Source organism: Rutidosis leptorrhynchoides, chromosome 11 (assembly GCF_046630445.1).
Source record: "Rutidosis leptorrhynchoides isolate AG116_Rl617_1_P2 chromosome 11, CSIRO_AGI_Rlap_v1, whole genome shotgun sequence".
NCBI lineage: Eukaryota > Viridiplantae > Streptophyta > Magnoliopsida > Asterales > Asteraceae > Rutidosis > Rutidosis leptorrhynchoides.
Window position 1 is genome coordinate 107,603,515 of NC_092343.1, and position 20,622 is coordinate 107,624,136.

The 20,622-nt window shown below is 36.0% G+C and overlaps 1 protein-coding gene across 1 annotated transcript; it reads right to left on the reverse strand.

Annotated features, from left to right (window-relative positions):
• Positions 1–3,765: 3,765 nt before the first annotated feature.
• On the reverse strand, positions 3,766–20,233 carry LOC139874848 (uncharacterized mitochondrial protein AtMg00810-like). The gene is made up of 4 exons (XM_071862244.1): positions 20,087–20,233; positions 4,527–4,817; positions 4,128–4,364; positions 3,766–3,969 (listed from the first exon to the last, which is right to left on the reverse strand). The coding sequence occupies exons 1-4, from the start codon at positions 20,231–20,233 to the stop codon at positions 3,766–3,768; spliced, it is 879 nt and encodes a 292-aa protein (XP_071718345.1).
• Between the last annotated feature and the right edge of the window lie 389 nt (positions 20,234–20,622).

Sequence of the window (20,622 nt, forward strand, 5' to 3'; positions counted from 1 at the left end):
GGTTTGTGCAGTTTGGTATAACTCTTTTACATAATTTTTATTTCAGGGTTTTGGTTTTCTTTTTGTTTATATTGGTTTTGCAACTGTTGTTGATACTGTTGAACAAACATTGTATTGTAGTGGTATCTTTTACTTTAAAAAAAAAAAAAGGTAAACCGAACCTCTGGCGGTCCCACACCGACTGGTCCCACGGTCAACATGTGAGAGAAAAACCGTGTAACTCATGCTTAAAGGGACATGGTTCAGGGATTGAACACATGACCACCGCGGTATGCTGCATATCCCCCAACCACTAGGCTACCATGAATAGTAAGTTTCTTAATCGGTATTAGGCGTATTGTGAATTGTTATAGAAACTTTCCAGCGGTTGATTATCATGAAATCACAAAGTCTTAGAGATGTGCTATAACTCATTAACGTATGCTATAATCCTCATGATTGAGTTTTTTTATACACAGATGGACCTTCTCCACTGGACATATATCATGAAGACCACTACATTCAAGTTGCTCTTTATGACCTACTATATCAAAGCTGGTACTCCGTAAGTATTATTTTCTTTTAATAAAGATAGACGTCACAAAATGCAACAACACTCATCATTGTCATGATTATATCAATAATAGCATCAATGTCCAGGAAAATATATCTTAGTAGTAAGGTTGGTTAGATGAATGTGCAACAACTAGCAGATAAAAAGTTAAAACAAGCAACATGAAACACACCCATCTTAAATACATCTAAACCAGTCAAGACTAATGACCTTCAAATTATATTGCAGGTGACTTTTTTCTACATAAAGAAATCACTGACCCATTTGGACTCTTTTCTAAATTTATAGTAAATCATAAAAATCATGATTGTGATTCCGAGAAGTATGCCTTCTCGGGTGTTGGATTCTCCGATAACCATCTTGATGTCACCAAATCTGGTGATCAATTCGATAATACAATCGATGACAATTGCTCCGGCGATCCTGTGATCACCGAATCGTTAGTGTTCATTGAGGAAGAAACCGTTTCGTTTTCCTAGATTTCAAACATATGCCATGATGATGCTTTCTTGGGGGGTGCAGCAGACGAAGCAAACGTAAAGTCAAATTTTCAGTCAGCGCGTGACAATAATTGTTGTTCGTGTGTTGGAGGTATAGGGAACATGGGCTTTAGGGTTGGGCTCGAAAAAGATTATGTTGATGATATGAGTGAACCTCTTAATAAAAGTGGAACTTTTAGTGAGTGTGAAAATTTTATTCATGGGCCTGTTGTAGAAAATATGGATGGAGTATGAGTCTGTTAATTCGGGTGATTCAAATGGAACAGATGGGCCATCAAGGGATCTAGGCGTGAAAAAGGAGAAAGTGAATGTTTTTCAAGAGCTTACTATGAACGCTTCAAAGGTGGAAGTCGTTGAAGTCTAGATCCCTTAATTTTCATGCTGGCTTGCAGGGCGTACCCCTCTGTCCTGCTTTTACCGCGGTAGCTCGGTTTCGTATTAAAAGGAAAAAAGTTCCTCCTTTGATCAAAAGTCATTTTATTAAACATGTATGGGGTAGGAATAATATGAAGCGTAACCGACGTCGAGATAATATTCGGTGGCACGATAGATATTTTATCGAGAATGTGATGAGTGAGCCGTTCAAAAAAAAAAAAATGTGATGAATGATTCGGAAGAGGATTTTGGTTGTTGCTCGTGTTGCTCTTCTTGCGCGTCATCGAACTCGGAAACATAGTTTTTTAGTTGTCGTGTCGTGTCCTCGTGATTGTGTGTCTTCTTTAGTTTCGAGCCTTTGTGTGTGTGCGTCCTTTTTATGCGGTTTTGTGTTGATTCGTGTATCGTCTAGCTCCTTGCTAGTTTTTCTTCGTGTACTGCTTTATTCTTATTAATAAAATCTTCTTGCCTTTCAAAAAAAAAAAAAAAAAAAAAAGTTTTGTATCGTCATTTATTTTTGTACACATTAGTGTTCATGTGTGGGTTATTAGCCGAACTTGGATTCTAAATGACCAAGTTCAAATAATTCTCTATCGAATCAGGTACCGTATGAGTTCCATTACTATAATATCTTATTCTGTCTCATATATTGTTGTTACTTAAATCAGGTACTAGACATATGAATATGTGTTTGGTAGGCAAAAATCAATACGTATGTCCTTGATTTATTGTTGGATTTGTTGAATTTGTTTTCAGCTAAATTTTGTTCCTCGCCTCATATGCCATAACAGGTAAAAGCAATTTGTTGTATGTCAATAGTCTGGTGATTTTATTTTGTTTACTACTTTTTATTTTATCTGATCTAATCATATATCTCTTTGCACGTATTTTTGGAACTGGATCAATGGTAATTATCCGACCTAATCACCATATCCATCATCATTCTCCATGGTAATTTTTATTTTTTTCCTCATTAACAGCTTTCTTATTTAGTATTTCAACATCTTTCTAAAAATTTAGTGTCTAACTTGTGATTTTTAGACTTTACAAAGACACCTGATTCCAAACTGCTATATTACATCAATAGTCTTTACTTTTTTAGTGTAGGATGATTTGAAGGATTTATGCTCTATAGTATTCACTAAGTATATGGGTCACATTGAAATAAATTCTTACTTACTTGGTGTCTATTTGATAGATTTAATTCGAGTAATCTTAAGCCATGGACAGTGTTCAACATGATCTGCGTTGTTTATTTCGGTATGAAAGTCTTTTGATTCTGCAGGTTTTCCGTTAGTTTGTGTGGAAGTGTTAATGAATATGTTGAATGATTTATGTATGGATTTGGCTTTTTTGTATTATGATGATTAGGCATGTAATTATTAAACACTTTAGGATGTAACTTATGGTAACTTTGTAACCATTGAATAGTTTGGATGTAATTGAACTTTATGATACGATCATCGATGAATGATGGTAATTTTTGGACCGCACAATGTTTTTCCATGTAAAGTGAATGCATAATGAATACGCATTGAAACACTTGCAAACATTTCTTAGCCGCGAAGCGCGTGATCCATCGTCTTGTTTCCACCAAAGAGGAATCAATAATAATTTCATAGAAAGCCATAGCGGCTGCTTGAATAAACTTGGGCCCGATACTATCCTCCTCCCCTCACGGAATTGAAGTCACCGAACATAATATAATCACCATCATGCAAAGCCATAAATTAAGAATCGTAGACTAAATATTAATCTTGTCATTAAGAGCTTGAGGCGCTTACAAATTCACCATATACAGAAGCAGATTCTCACTTATCCACCTTCCTTTGACAATAATGAAAAAATCATCACACCAAATATGTTCTTGATACAGTTACATTGAGTTGCAGTAAATAAAGTGTTGATGGTGCTTGATATATGTTGGACTTGAGCTTGTTTGACTTGAGTTAACTTCAGTCTTCATCACATAGTTGATGGCATGAGCGGTCTGAATTTAGAATGATTTTTACAGTGTTAGAAATGTTTTTAATTAATTTATTTGAATGTTAATATAAAAATGAATAGTATTATTTGAATGTTTTGATGATAAAACTCGTATTATTTCATAAAACTATTGTCTAATAATCTAATACTTCATAGTGTAATATAAGAATTTTAATTAGTTGTTTCTTTCTGAATGTTTTGATAAGATACGTCACTAACTAAAGAGGTGGTATAATAAAATAATACTCCGTATTAAGTAACAGTTCACTTTGTTACAATACATATTATTGTGTAGTGTTTATCTGTCGATTACGGTGCATAGACAATAGAATCTATATAGTACAATGTAGATTAGAGAAGCCCTAATGAATACAAATGGGCTAGGCCCAATACGAGTGGCTGCAAGTGTGGTCTAACATCCCCCGCAGTTGGAGCGGGAGTTTTGCGGATGTTCAAACTGGACCGAAACTCATCAAACAGAGCGTATGACAGGCATTTGGTGAAGATGTCTGCAAACTGATATCTGGATGGTACGTGTAGAACCCGGACCTGTCCCTGGGCGACGAGGTCACAAACAAAATGTATGTCAATCTCAATGTGCTTGATCCGCTGGTGCTGAACTGGGTTGGTGGAGAGGTAGATCGAGCTGATGTTATCGCAGTAGACCAGAGTGGCAGAAGTCAGAGGACAATGAAACTCACGTAGAAGATTACGGATCCAGCAAGTCTATGCAACGACATTGCCAACCCACGGTACTCTGCTTCAGCACTGGAGCGAGAGGGTGTGAGTTGCCGCTTAGATGACCAAGAGAGGAGGTTGTTCTCGTGGAACACACAATAACCCGATGTAGAGCGCCTGGTGGTTGGGCAGCCAGCCCAATCAGCATCAGAATAGGCAATTAAAGTAGAGGGAGATGATGCATACAACTGTAATTCGAGATCGGTGGTACCCTAAATATAACGAATGATTCGTTTGAGGGCGTGCAAATGCTGTTCCCGAGGATCGTTCATGAAGAGACATATCTACTGAACGGCGTATGAGATGTCCGGGCGAGTGAAAGTCAAATACTATAGTGCACCTGCAAGGCTCCGATAGAGAGTCGGATCCTTTACAGGAGGTCCGTGACTAGTAAGCTTGGCACTCGGTTCGACCGGGGTCCTGCAAGGGTTGCAAGAGGGAATTTCGGCCCGCTCAATAATCTCAGTGGCATATTGTCTCTGAGAGAGAAACATACCAGTGGCGGTGCGAGTGGCGTGGATTCCAAAAAGGTAATTCAAAGGGCCCAAGTCAGTCATAGCAAATTCCTTAGGTAAGGAAGAAATAATCTGCTGAAGTAGCCCTGTAGAGGAGGCGGTCAACACAATGTCATCAACATAAAGTAGCAGGTAAGCAGTGTGAGTTCCCTGGTGATAGGTGAAAAGAGAAGTATCACATCGGCTTTGGTGAAAGCCAAGTTGCTGAGCATATCCGGCAAAACATGAAGATCAGATGAAGAAGAAATACCAGCACTTATTTCCAAATGATGCGTCAACACCTCCAACTGCTTAAAATTTCGGGACGAAATTTATTTAACAGGTAGGTACTGTAGTAACCCGATCTTTTCCATGATTATATATTATATGAGATTTATATTTACATGATTAAATGTTTCCAACATGTTAAGTAATCAAGCTTGTTAAGACTTGATTAATTGAAACGGATTTTGTGTTAATGTTTGACCACCTAGTTTGTCCGACGATTCACGAACGTTATAACTTGTATATGACATGATACTATATATATGAACATATAAATATGTTTAACATGATGAAATGATAATTAAGTATCTCATTATGTATATTAACATTGAACTTTATACATAAAACAAGACTACTAACTTAAGAAATTCAAAACGATATCTATACGTAACGATTATCGTTGTACTAACATCTTAATACTTATATATCATATTAAGACATATTAGTACATCATGTTATCATGATAATGTAACAATTTAACATCTCATTAAATATAATAACAATGGGATTAATTACATTTAACGAGATCGTTAACTTAAAGGTTCCGAAACAACACTTACATGTAATGATTAACGATGACTTAACGACTCAGTTAAAATGTATATACATGTAGTATATTACGATGTATCATTACACTTTTGAAAGACTTCATGACACATATCAAAGTACTTCTGCTTAACAAAAATGCTTACAATTGCATTCTCATTCATTTTCATCAACAATTCTACTCGTATGCACCCGTATTCGTACTTGTACAATACACAGCTCCTAGATGTATATACTATTGGTATATACACTTCAATGATCAGCTCTTAGCAGCCCTCATCTAGTCAACAAACAGGTGGAACCAGCATTTGGCAACTAGCATGAATGATTACACAAAATTACAAACTAATGTGACCTTATATGGCCATGCTAGTTCACGTTTTTCATCACCATCATTAACACTTTCATTTTTCAATTTTCATGCATCAAACTACTCTCTCTCAAGTTCTCTCATATTGTTCTAAGTGTTCTTCATCATCTTCATCAAAATCTACATCAATCTAGCTCATAAATCCAAACATAAAACAACTTACAAAACAACTACTCAAGAAAACTTCAAGAACACTTTCAAGTTTGCAAGTCTACTTCCAAGCTTTCAAATCCATTTCAAGTAATCATCTAAGATCAAGAAACTTTTGTTATTTACAGTAGATTATCTTTCTAATTCAAGGTAATATTCATATTCAAACTTTGATTCGATTTCTATAACTATAACTATCTTAATTCAAGTAGAAATCTTACTTGAACTTGTTTTTGTGTCATGATTCTACTTCAAGAACTTTCAAGCCATCTAAGATCCTTTGAAGTTCTAGATCATTTCTTGTCATTTCCAGTAGGTTTACCTACTAAATTTGAGGTAGTAATGATATTCATAACATCATTCTATTAATATATATATATATATATATATATATATATATATATATATATATATATATATATATATATATATATATATATATATATATATATATATATATATATATATATATATATATATATATATATATATATATTATTCGAAGATTTAAACTTGTAATCACTAGAACATAGTTTAGTTAATTCTAAACTTTTTCGAAAATAAATTTAATCCTTCTAACTTAACTTTTAAAATCAACTAAACACGTTCTATATCTATATGATATGCTAACTTAATGATTTACAACCTGGAAACGCGAAGAACACCGTAAAACCGGACATACGCCGTTGTAGTAAAACCGGGGGCTGTTTTGGGTTGTAAAAATAAAAACTATCTTAATCTTTGAATTTGAAGTTTGTGTTCTAGAAAAATGATATTTCATATGAACATGATACTATATCCAAAAATCATGGTTAAACTCAAAGTGGAAGTATGTTTTTCAAAATTGTCATCAAGATGTCGTTCTTTCGCCGAAAATGACTAGCTCTTTCAAAAAAGACTTGTAACCTGTATTTTCGACTATAAACTTAATACTTTTCTGTTTAGTTTCATAAATTTCAGTTCATTATGAAACCATAGCAACTTGATTCACTCAAAACGGATTTATAACGAAGAAATTATGGGTAAAACAAAATTGGTTAAAATTACTAGTTTTAGCTACGAAAATTTTATAACAAATCTATACTAACCATAACTTAACTAACTTATAATGTATTATACATGTATTCTAACATATATTATGTAATCTTGATAGACCATAGACACGTATACAATGTTTTGACATATCATATCGACGTCATCTATATATATTATTTGGAATAACCATAGACACTCTATATGCGGTAATGCTCGAGTTAGCTATACAGGTTTGAGGTTGATTTCGAAATAATATATATACCTTGAGTTATGATCGAGTCTAAGACTTGTATACACCGGGTCGTGGATTGATTCGAGATAATATATATTGATTTATTTCTATACTACTAACTGTGGACAACTAATTGTGGACTACTAAAGTTGGACTGTTAACTTAACAAATTTAAATCGTTAAAACGTAATTAAATATGTTGTGAATATGTTTCGATCATACTTTGATATGTATGTATATATTTGTTATAGGTTCGTGAATCGACCCGTGGCCAAGTGTTATTTCCGACGAAGTAAAAAATATGTGAAAGTGAGTTATAGTCCCACTTTTACTAGCTAATATTTTGGGATGAGAATACATGCAGTTTTATAAATGTTTTACAAAATAGACACAAGTACTTGAAACTACATTCTATGATGGATTACTAATACCGAATATCACCCTTATTAGCTTGGTAACCTAAGAATTTGGGAACTGGCCCCAAATTGACGCGAATCCTAAAGATAGATCTATGGGCACTAACGACCCCCATCTTGAGAGTTTGGATGCTTTAGTACTTTGATTTTTGTACAGATGTGTTAATCATGTACGTATACAGATGTGTTAATCCTGTATCTTTGGGGATATTCTATATGCATTATGTTAATGTCGGTTACCAGGTGTTCATCATATGAATGATTTTTATGGCTATTTATGAAGAATGAAATTTTGTGGTCTATTATTACAATTTACGATATAGGTTAAACCTATAACTCACCAACATTTTTGTTGACGTTTTAAGCATGTTTATTTTCAGGTGATTATTAAGAGCTTCCGCTGTTGCATGCTAATTAAAGACAAGAATTGGAGTCAGCATGCTTGTATGATAATGTTTAAAAACTACATTCGGAAAATAAATTGTTGTATAATATTGTTGTAAACTGTTATGTAATGGTCGTGTGTAAACGTTATATTGTAGATTATCATTACTTGATAATCTACATTATATTTTTAAACCTTTATCGATAAAATAAAGGTTATGACTTGTTTTTTTTTTAAATCGAATGCAGTCTTTGAAAAACGTCTCATATAGAGGTCAAAACCTCGCAACGAAACTAATTAGTATGAAACGTTTATAATCGATATGAACGGGACATTTCAGTTGGTATCCGAGCGTTGGTCTTAGAGAACCAAAAATTTACATTAGTCTGTCTAACCAAGTTTGTTAGGATGCATTAGTGAGTCTGGACTTCGACCGTGTTTAATTGAAAAACGATTGCTTAACACTTTTGTTGGAAACTATATATTTTTACATGTAAATATTATGTGATATATTAATCTCTTAACGTGCTTGCGATTGTGTGATAGATGTCTACCTCTAGTACAAATCTCATCGACTCATCCAATAATAATGAAGAGTCGAATGTATTTTTGGAAGATTCACAAATTCCGGAAGAAGAAGAAAAACCGGAAGAAGAGGAACCGGAAGAAGACGTTTCGGAGGAGGAAATATTAGGAACCACAGAAAAATAGATAAATAAAAGAAAATCCTCAACCAATGGACCAAAATTAAAAATGGTCAATGGTGTTTTCGCCGAGGAAGCAAAATATTGGGAAAATTACCAATTTTATGATGAATCGGATCCCGACGAGGATTCCGATGATGTTATAGAAATTACCCCAGCTCAATTTAATAAGGCAAAAGAAAATAATAAGGGAAAAGCTATCAAAATAGAAAAACTCGAGTCCAAAACCGATGAACTTTATGTTAACATGAAATATCCCGATGGGATATATCGTAAACACCCGTATTTCTTAAACTTTAACTATAACCCGGGAACATCTAAGCCACCAGGTTTTTCTAAACCATTTGTGAAAATGACGGATCATATTAGAGGAGCACCATGTATCCCTAGGAAATTTTCAAAACGAACCAAGTCCGAGGAGGAGGAAACAAGTGAGTCGGAATAAAGAATAGTAATCATGCTGTGTAATATATGTACTTTAGTGTGCTTGTACTTTTATGCTGTATGTAAAAATTGCTTGTAATGTTTGTATTCTATCATCCTTTACCAGATCTAATTTTTCATCTCTTTTACAGTATAAAAATACAAAATGGACGTTAAGGATAGACAACCGAATATTTTAGAAGACCTACCAAGGGATATGATTGATGAAATCTTGTCTAGAGTTGGTCAGGATTCCTCAGCTCAATTGTTTATGGAAAAATTAGTTTGTAAGTTGTTTGAAAGACGTTCTAGGCATGTCTTAGTTTATAGAAGGTTTTCCTTCGATAGGTGGTGTATATCGCATTGGGGAAACCTTAAGTTACGACATATTTTCTATAAGGCTATGTGTGCGGGAAACCCTAATGCAATTTTCCGCCACAGGTTGAGAGCCTATTTTGACTCCGAATATCCCAATATAGGATTTCATTCGTTAAAAAGGGCTTCAAACATGCAACTTAAGGAAGCATGTTACGTTTACGGGTTAGTGATGTTCGCCTCTCATCAAATTAAGAAAAAGAACATCGGTTTGCAACTTCTTAATGAAACATTCCCACAAGTGACAGATTCAGTAGTTGGGGTAAGAGATAAGGTTTTTAACTTGTTACAGTGCTGTTGGATATTACGTAACCCCCGTCCTTTTGACGACGTTACAATCTGCTGCCTTACCAACGGTCACAACGGTTATTCCCCACTTGATCAAGGATGGGAAATAGTACTAGTGAAACCCGAATGCATGACTTGTTTCTGGTCTTATGAATTACGTGTCTTTATTGCCTTCACTGAACAGTTTGAGTTTCACTAGAATTGTCCTAACAGCTGCCTGATATTATGGTCATCGTGTGCCTTATTTCATGTTGTATGTAAAATAACGGTATTGTATGATTGTATGATTTTGTATCGAAAGTTTAAGCGTGAAATGTTAATGAATTTAGTTTTTCATGATAGAATATTATTTCGATAGTAGTAGTTAATTTTTGCGCTAGCTATTAAGTATGAACTTTAACGGCTAGGTACTACCCGAACTAAAATTATAAAACGATAATATGAAGAAAAGGCTTTTATAAATAAGTTCATATTATGATACGAAATACTATTGACTACTCCTAATATTCTATATGATTAACTTAACTCTTTTGGCTATTTTTGAAGGAAATGGCACCGACTACTCGACAAAACTTGAATATGAACGAAGAAGATTTCCGTACATTCCTTGGTTCAAACATAGCCGCAGTACAGGATGCAATGCAAAACAACAACAATAACTCAGGGTCTAGCAGTGGAGTTAACTCCACAGAAAACCGTGTAGGATGCTCCTACAAGGCTTTCACTGCCTTTAAGCCTCTAGAATTCGACGGGACTGAAGGACCAGTCGAACTGAAACGTTGGACCGAGAAGGTCGAATCTGTGTTTGCTATTAGCAAATGTGCTAAAGAAGACAAGGTAAAGTACGCCACGCATACCTTCACAGGTACTGCGTTAACCTGGTGGAACACCTGTCTCGAACAGGTGGGACAAGATGCTGCTTACACACTACTGTGGTCAGCATTCAAACACTTGATGAATGAGCAGTACCGTCCCAGAAATGAAGTCAATAAACTCAAAACAAAGCTTAGAGAATTACGAGTGCAGGGATTCGATATCACCACATACGAACGACGATTCACCGAGTTGTGTTTATTGTGTCCAAGAGTGTCCGAAGGTGAAGAAGAGCAGATCGATGCATTTGTAAAGGGGTTACCAGAGAGAATTCAGGAGAATGTGAGTGCGAGCGCGCCCACTTCAATGCAAAAGGCAAGCCGAATGGCTCACAAACTTATAAACCAGATCAAGGGAAGGATTAAAGAGCAGGCGGCCGAGGAGGCCAAAATAAAACAAGTCAAGAGGAAGTGGGAAGAAAAAAGTGACAAGAGTCACCAACACAACAACAGTAACTATCGCTTCAACAATCAACACAACAATAACAACTACAATCGCACCATTTTTCGCCACAATAAATGCAATAACAACCACCCCAATAACAACAAAAACAACAACTACAACAACCGTCCTAACAACAATATCAACCGCAACAACAACCATCTCAACAACAACAACCACAATAACGACAACAAGAGGCATAAAACTCAGTGCCCAAGGTGTGAGACATATCATTCGGATAGGTTTTGTAAGGAATTATGCACCAAGTGCAACATAACGGGTCATAGTACAGTAAAGTGTGACGTCTATGGACCTATGGCCAATAGAATTAACAGAACAAAATGCTATTACTTGTTTTGGATGTGGAAAGCTCGGTCACTTCAAAAGTGATTGCCCGAACTAGGGGAATACTAATGGACAAGGCCGCGGAAGAGTTTTCAATATTAATGCGGCAGAAGCACAGGAAGACCCGGAGCTTGTTACGGGTACGTTTCTTATTGATGAAAAACCTGCTTATGTTTTATTTGATTCGGGTGCGGATAGAAGCTATATAAGTAGAGATTTTTGGCTAAATTAAATTGTCCATTAACGCCTTTGGATAATAAGTTTTTACTCGAATTAGCAAACGGTAAATTTATTACGACGGATAAAATATGTCAGAACCGAGAAATTAAATTAGTTGGCGAAACGTTTAAGATTAATTTAATACCAGTAGAGTTAGGGAGTTTCGATGTGATAATTGGCATAGATTGGTTGAAAAGGGAGAGAGCAGAGGTTGTATGTTAAAAAAACGCGATTCGTATTGTACGCGAAAAAGGAAAACCCTTAATGGTGTACAGAGAAAAGAGCAACGCGAAGTTAAATCTTATTAGTAGTTTGAAGGTGCTAAAACTAGTAAGAAAAGGTTGCTATGTCATTCTAGCATACATCGAGGAAGTCAAACCCGAAGAAAAGAACATCAGTGATGTTCCCGCCGCAAAAGAATTTCCCGATGTATTTCCGAAAGAATTACCGGGACTACCTCCACATCGATCCGTTGAATTTCAAATAGATCTTGTACCCGGAGCTGCACCGATAGCTCGTGCGCCATATAGACTCGCACCCATCGAAATGAAAGAATTACAAAGCCAATTACAAGAACTTTTGGAGCGTGGTTTTATTCGACCAAGCACATCACAGTGGGGAGCTCCTGTCTTGTTTGTCAAAAAGAATGATGGTACGTTCAGATTGTGTATCGACTACCGAGAGTTGAACAAACTTACCATCAAGAACCGTTATCCACTACCGAGAATCGACGATTTATTTGATCAACTGCAAGGTTCGTCGGTTTATTCGAAGATCGATTTACGTTCTGGGTATCATCAAATGCGGGTAAAAGAGGATGATATCCCAAAGGCTGCTTTTAGAATGCGTTATGGTCATTATGAGTTTATGGTCATGCTGTTTGGTTTAACTAACGCACCAGCCGTGTTCATGGACCTCATGAATTGAGTGTGTGGACCATATCTTGACAAGTTTGTCATCGTCTTCATCGATGACATACTTATTTACTCTAAAAATGATCAAGAGCACGAAGAACATTTGAGAAAAGTGCTAGAATTGTTAAGAAAATAAAAACTGTACGCCAAGTTTTCAAAGTGTGTATTTTGGTTGAAAGAAGTTAAATTCCTAGGTCACATAGTGAACAAAGAAGGTTTTCAGGTTGATCCGGCAAAGATTGAAACCGTTGAGAAATGAGAAACCCCGAAAACTCTGACGCAGATACGCCAATTTTTAGGATTGGCTGGTTACTACAGAAGATTCATCCAAAATTTTTCCAAAATAACAAAACCCTTGACTGCATTAACGCATAAAGGGAAGAAATTTAAATGGAAGGATGAGCAAGAGAAAGCGTTTCAATTGTTGAAGAAAAAGTTAACTACGGCACCTATATTGTCACTGCCTGAAGGGAGTGATGATTTTGTGATCTATTGTAACGCATTAAAGCAAGGTCTCGGTTGTGTATTAATGCAACGAAAGAAAGTAATTGCTTATGCGTCTAGACAATTGAAGATTCATGAGCAGAATTATACGACTCATGATTTGGAATTGGGCGCTGTTGTTTTTGCATTAAAAATATGGAGGCACTATCTATATGGGGTCAAATGTACCATATATACCGACCACAAAGTCTTCAACATATATTTGATCAAAAACAACTGAACATGAGGCAACGTAGGTGGATTGAGCTGTTAAATGATTACGATTTTGAGATTCGTTACCACCCGGGGAAGGCAAATGTGGTAGTCGACGCCTTAAGTAGAAAGGACAGAGAACCTATTCGAGTAAAAGCTATGAATATAATTATTCATACTAACCTTACTACTCGAATAAAAGAGGCGCAACAAAGAGTTTTGAAAGAAGGGAATTTGAAGAAGGAAATACCCAAAGGATCAGAGAAACATCTTAATATTCGAGAAGACGGAACCAGGTATAGGGCTGAAAGAATTTGGGTATCAAAGTTTGGAGATGTGAGAGAAATGGTACTTAGGGAAGCACATAAAACTAGATGTTCAATACATCCCGGAACGGGAAAAATGTACCAAGATCTCAAGAAACACTTTTGGTGGCCGGGTATGAAAGCCGATATCGCTACATATGTAGGAGAATATTTCACTTGTTCTAAAGTAAAAGCTGAACATCAGAAACCATCAGGTCTACTTCAACAACCAGAGATCCCAGAATGGAAATGAGAAAACATTACCATGGATTTCATTACAAAATTGCCAAAGACTGCAAGTGGTTATGATACTATTTGGGTAATAGTCGATCGTCTCACCAAATCAGCACACTTTCTACCAATGAGAGAAGATGATAAAATGGAGAAGTTGGCACGACTATACTTGAAAGAAGTCGTCTCCAAACATGGGATACCAGTCTCTATTATCTCTGATAGGAATGGCAGATTTGTTTCAAGGTTTTGGCAGACATTACAACAAGCATTGGGGACTCGATGGGCAGAGTGAAAGGACTATACAGACACTTGAAGACATGCTACGAGCATGTGTTATTGATTTTAGAAACAGTTGGGATCGACATCTACCGTTAGCAGAATTTTCCTATAACAACGGTTACCATTCGAGTATTGAGATGGCGCCGTTTGAAGCACTTTATGGTAGAAAGTGCAGGTCTCCGATTTTTTGAAGTGAAGTGGGAGATAGACAAATCACGGGTCTGGAGATAATCCAAGAAACTACCGAGAAAATCATTCAAATTCAACAACGATTAAAAACCGCCCAGAGTCGACAAAAGAGCTACGCAGACAGTAAAAGAAAAGATATAGAATTTGAAATTGGCGACATGGTCATGCTTAAAGTATCACCTTGGAAAGGCGTTGTTCATTTTGGAAAACGGGAAAAACTAAACCCGAGATACATTGGGCCATTCATGATTATTGATCGTGTTGGACCGGTAGCTTATCAACTTGAATTACCGCAACAATTAGCCGGAGTACATAATACCTTTCACATTTCGATTCTGAAGAAATGCTTAGCTAAAGAAGATCTCACAATTCCTTTAGACGAGATTAAGATCAACAAAAAACTACAATTCGTTGAAGAACCCGTCAAAATAATGGATCGAGAGGTTAAAGGACTTAAGCAAAATAAGATACCAATCGTTAAGGTTCGATGGAATACTCGTAGAGGAGCCGAGTTCACCTGGGAGTGTAAAGATCTGATGAAGAATAAATACCCGCACTTATTTCCAAATGATGCGTCAACACCTCCAACTTCTTAAAATTTCAGGACAAAATTTATTTAACGGGTAGGTACTGTAGTGACCCGAACTTTTCCATGATTATATATTATATGAGATTTATATTTACATGATTAAATGTTTCCAACATGTTAAGACATCAAACTTGTTAAGACTTGATTAATTGAAACGGATTTTGTGTTAATGTTTGACCACCCAGTTTGTCCGACGATTCACGAATGTTATAACTTGTATATGACATGATACTATATATATGAACATATAAATATCTTTAACATTATGAAATGATAATTAAGTATCTCATTATGTATATTAACAATGAACTTTATACATAAAACAAGACTACTAACTTAAGAAATTCAAAACGATATCTCTACGTAACGATTATCGTTGTACTAACATCTTAATACTTATATATCATATTAAGAAATATTAGTACATCATGTTATCATGATAATGTAACAATTTAACATCTCATTAAATATAATAACAATGGGATTAATTACATTTAACGAGATCGTTAACTTAAAGGTTCCGAAACAACACTTACATGAAACGATTAACGATGACTTAATGACTCAGTTAAAATGTATATACATGTTGTATATTAGGATGTATCATTACACTTTTGAAAGACTTCATGATACATATCAAATTACTTCTACTTAACAAAAATGCTTACAATTGCATTCTCATTCATTTTCATCAACAATTCTACTCGTATGCACCCCTATTCGTACTCGCACAATAAATAGCTCCTAGATGTATGTACTATTGGTATATACACTTCAATGATCAGCTCTTAACAGCCCTCATCTAGTCAACAAACATGTGGAACCACCATTTGGCAACTAGCATGAATGCTTACACAAAATTACAAACTAATGTGACCTTATATGGCCATTCTAGTTCACGTTTTCCATCACCATCATTAACACTTTCATTTTTCAATTTTCATGCATCAAACTACTCTCTCTCAAGTTCTCTCATATTGTTCTAAGTGTTCTTCATCATCTTCATCAAAATCTACATCTATCTAGCTCATAAATCCAAACATAAAACAACTTACAAAATAACTACTCAAGAACACTTCAAGAACACATTCAAGTTTGCAAGTCTACTTCCAAGCTTTCAAATCCATTCCAAGTAATCATTTAAGATCAAGAAACCTTTGTTATTTACAGTAGGTTATCTTTCTAATTCAAGGTAATATTCATATTCAAACTTTGATTCAATTTCTATAACTATAACTATCTTAATTCAAGTAGAAATCTTACTTGAACTTGTTTTTGTGTCATGATTCTACTTCAAGAACTTTCAAGCCATCCAAGATCCTTTGTAGCTCTAGATCATTTCTTGTCATTTCCAGTAGGTTTACCTACTAAATTTGAGGTAGTAATGATGTTCATAACATCATTCAAAGCATAAATATATAACTATCTTATTCGAAGATTTAAACTTGTAATCACTAGAACATAGTTTAGTTAATTCTAAACTTATTCGCAAACAAAGTTAATCCTACTAACTTAACTTTTAAAATCAACTAAACACATGTTCTATATCTATATGATATGCTAACTTAATAATTTACAACCTGAAAACACGAAGAACACCGTAAAACCGGACATACGCCGTTGTAGTCAAATCGGGGGCTGTTTTAGGTTGGAAAAATAAAAACTATCTTAATCTTTGAATTTGAAGTTTGTTTTCTGGAAAATTGATATTTCATATGAACATGATACTATATTCAAAAATCATGGTTAAACTCAAAGTGGAAGTATGTTTTTCAAAATTGTCATCAAGATGTCGTTCTTTCGATGGAAATGACTACCTCTTTCAAAAATGACTTGTAACCTGTATTTATGACAATAAACTTATACTTTTTCTATTTAGTTTCATAAATTTCAGTTCATTATGAAACCATAGCAATTTGATTCACTCAAAACGGATTTATAACGAAGAAATTATGAGTAAAACAAAATTGGTTAAAATTACTAGTTTTAGCTACGAAAATTTTATAACAAATCTATACTAACCATAACTTAACTAACTTATAATGTATTATACATGTATTTAAACATATATTATGTAATCTTTATAGACCATAGACACGTATACAATGTTTTGACATATCATATCGACGTCATCTATATATATTATTTGGAATAACCATAGACACTCTATATGCGGTAATTCTCGAGTTAGCTATACAGGGTTGAGGTTGATTCCAAAATAATATATATACCTTGAGTTGTGATCGAGTCTGAGACTATACATTGGGTCGTGAATTGATTCGAGATAATATATATTGATTTATTTCTGTACTACTAACTGTGGACAACTAATTGTGGACTACTAACGTTGGACTATTAACTTACCAAATTTAAATCTTTAAAACGTAATTAAATATGTTGTGAATATGTTTCGATCATACTTTGATATGTATGTATATATTTGTTATAGGTTCGTGAATCGACCCGTGGCCAAGTCTTATTTTCGACGAAGTAAAAATCTGTGAAAGTGAGTTATAGTCCCACTTTTACTAGCTAATATTTTGGGATGAGAATACATGCAGTTTTATAAATGTTTTACAAAATAGACACAAGTACTTGAAACTACATTCTATGATGGATTACGAATACCGAATATCACCCTTATTAGCTTGGTAACCTAAGAATTTGGGAACTGGCCCCATATTTACGCGAATCCTAAAGATAGATCTATGGGCACTAACGACCCCCATCCTGAGAGTTTGGATGCTTTAGTACTTCAATTTTTGTACTGATGTGTTAATCCTGTACGTATACAGATGTGTTAATCATGTATCTTTGGGGATATTCTATTTGCATTATGTTAATGTCGGTTACCAGGTGTTCATCATATGAATGATTTTTATGGCTATTTATGAAGAATGAAATCTTGTGGTCTATTATTACAATTTACGATATAGGTTAAACCTATAACTCACCAATATTTTTGTTGACGTTTTAAGCATGTTTATTCTCAAGTGATTATTAAGAGCTTCTGCTGTTGCATGCTAAGTAAAGACAAGAATTGGAGTCAGCATGCTTGTATGATAATGTTTAAAAACTGCATTCGGAAAATAAATTGTTGTATAATATTGTTGTAAACCGTTATGTAATGGTCGTGTGTAAACCTTATATTGTAGATTATCATTACTTGATAATCTACATTATGTTTTTAAACCTTTATCGATAAAATAAAGGTTATGGCTTGTTTTTTTTAAATCGAATGCAGTCTTTGAAAAACGTCTCACATAGAGGTCAAATCCTCGCAACGAAACCAATTAATATGAAACGTTTATAATCGATATGAACGGGACATTTCACAGCTGTTGAACTGGCCAGTGTCGAGAAATCGCCAAACTGAGGACAGTGCGAATCGATGATGGCTTAACAACCGGGTTGAAAGTCTCATCACAGTCGATGCCAACCTACTGGCTGCGACCGTTAGCAACGAATCGAGCCTTGTACCTGCTCAAATTACCATCTGCATTAAACTTGTGCTTAAAGCGACACATGGAGCGAACTATGTTCGTGTCCAATGGGCGAGGTACAAGGGTCCAAGTACTGTTGTTAACTAAAGCATTGTATTCATCAGTCATAGCTTGTTTCCAATTTGGGTCGGTCAGGGCGTCAGGGTAAGTGCGAGGAATGAGGAAATGGTGGTGGTGTGGAGATTAAGGCGTTGGATAGGTTTGGTGGTGCCGACGCGTGTACGAGTGATCATTAGATGAATGGAGTTAGTGGATGAAGTAGCCTCAGTAGGAGGAGGCTGTGTCTCCATGGTGGTAGCCTAGTGGGAGGAGGTTGTGTCTCCGTTGTGGTAGGTAGAATGACAGTAGCCTCATTAAGAGGAGGTTGTGGCTCCGAGTTGTGTGGAGTGGGTGATGTGTGTGCGGTTGCCTTTGTAGAAGGAGGCTGCGTCTCCGAAGTAGAAAAATGATATGAGCGAGAGAACAAGCTCGGTGGGGGATCAAGGAAGTCGTATGACGGAGGTTGAGTAGGAGTCATGGAGCCAAAAGCGAAAACGGTCTCATCGAAGGTAACGTGTTTAGAGAGGAAAATTTTGTTGGTTGTGAGGTCGAGGCAACGATAACCTCGATGATTAGAGGGGTAGCCAAGAAAGATACAAGGAGTGGATCAAGGAGCGAGTTTGTTGGTGGTAGGAAGATGGGGATAGCATAGGCATCCGAAGACGTGAAGGGTGGAGTAGTTGGATTTTTGTTTGTAGAGGCGGTAATATGGGATGTCGTGGTTGATGGCCGAAGAAGGGATTATATTAAGAAGGTGAGCTTCCATGTGGAGAGCTTCCACCTAATAAGTGGGCGGAAGATGAGCTTGGAAAAGAAGCGTGCGAATGAGATTATTGATGGTGCATAGCATGCGTTCTGACTTCCCATTTTGTTGTGAGGTATATGGGCAAGAGAATCGGAATTGGATTCCGCTGGTTTGGAACAGTTGATGAAAAGTGGTGTTATCGAATTCGCCACCGTTGTCACATTGAAAAGCTTTAATTTCTTGTTTGAATTGAGTGCGTATGAAAGCGCGAAAGTGTATAAATGTATTAATTGCATCTGATTTATTTCGTATGGAAAAACCCATACATAATGAGAATAATGATCAAGAAAAATAACGTAGTACTTTAAATTAATAAGACTAGAGATAGGAGAAGTCCACAAGTCGGAATGGATAATATCAAAAGGTGCAGTAACATTTGAACTAGAAACAGAAAAAGGAAGTCACACGTGTTTGCCAAGTTGACATGCATGACAAAATAAAGGTGACGACATTTTATTACAAGTAATATCTTTATTTGAAAATAGTCTTCGAAAGACATCATGTCCAGGGTGACCAAGATGCTGATGCCATGTAACCGGACTAGTGAGAAGAGCTTGTTGAGAAGTAGATGTAGTGATCGGGTAGAGGTCCCCGGTGCTGTGACATCGGAGAAGGAGACGACGCGTCAGGTGATCCTTCACAGAAAAACCAAAGGGGTCAAATTCAACAAACACAATATTATCACGGGTAAATTGGCGAACAGATATAAGATTTTTAACAATATTTGGGGTTACGAGAATGTTGTTTAGGTGTAGTGGTCGGTGAATATTAGGTAACAAGCTATTGCCAGAATTGATTACGGGAATGGTGTTCCTGTTACCAACGGCGACTGTTGAATATTTGCAATTAGTAAAAACAGTACTAAGATTATTAACACATGAGGTAAGATGAGAAGTCGCACCAGTGTCCATGTGCCACCCGGCAGCCCCGTAGTCCTGGAGAGTCATAGCACTGAAAGCATTGGGTAGAACTGTTTCTTGAGTTTGGGTCCTCGGGTCCACAGAAAAGACCCGTAGCTTTTGGGTTGTACCGCAACTGAATTACCGAAACTAGTGGGCTGCGGTGAATGTAAGTGGCTGCTAGAGTGACTATTGGGCTGTCCAACATAGTAAGCATGAGGCCCAATATTAAAACCTGTATTCTGAGCCCCGAAATTATTGGATGCAGTAAGAGTGTTTGGGCTAGCAAAACCTGGCGGGTTTGGGAGTATTTCGGCTTGGGCCTGAGGTCGGCTAGAAGAACCGGGACCATGCGGATTAAAACTGGGTTGCGAGTAGTGAAAAGAACCCGATTACCTTGCTGAGCTAGTTGTTGTTGTTGTTGAGTTACAATAATC

Coding starts and splice junctions, on each gene's coding strand:
- LOC139874848 (XM_071862244.1), bottom strand. CDS start 20,233: ATGACTCTCCAGGACTACGGGGCTGCCGGGTGGCACATGGACACTGGT. Junction 4,365..4,526: donor TTACTAGTCACGGACCTCCT/GTAAAGGATCCG, acceptor CGTTATATTTAG/GGTACCACCGATCTCGAATT. Junction 3,970..4,127: donor TGCATAGACTTGCTGGATCC/GTAATCTTCTAC, acceptor CTCGTCGCCCAG/GGACAGGTCCGGGTTCTACA.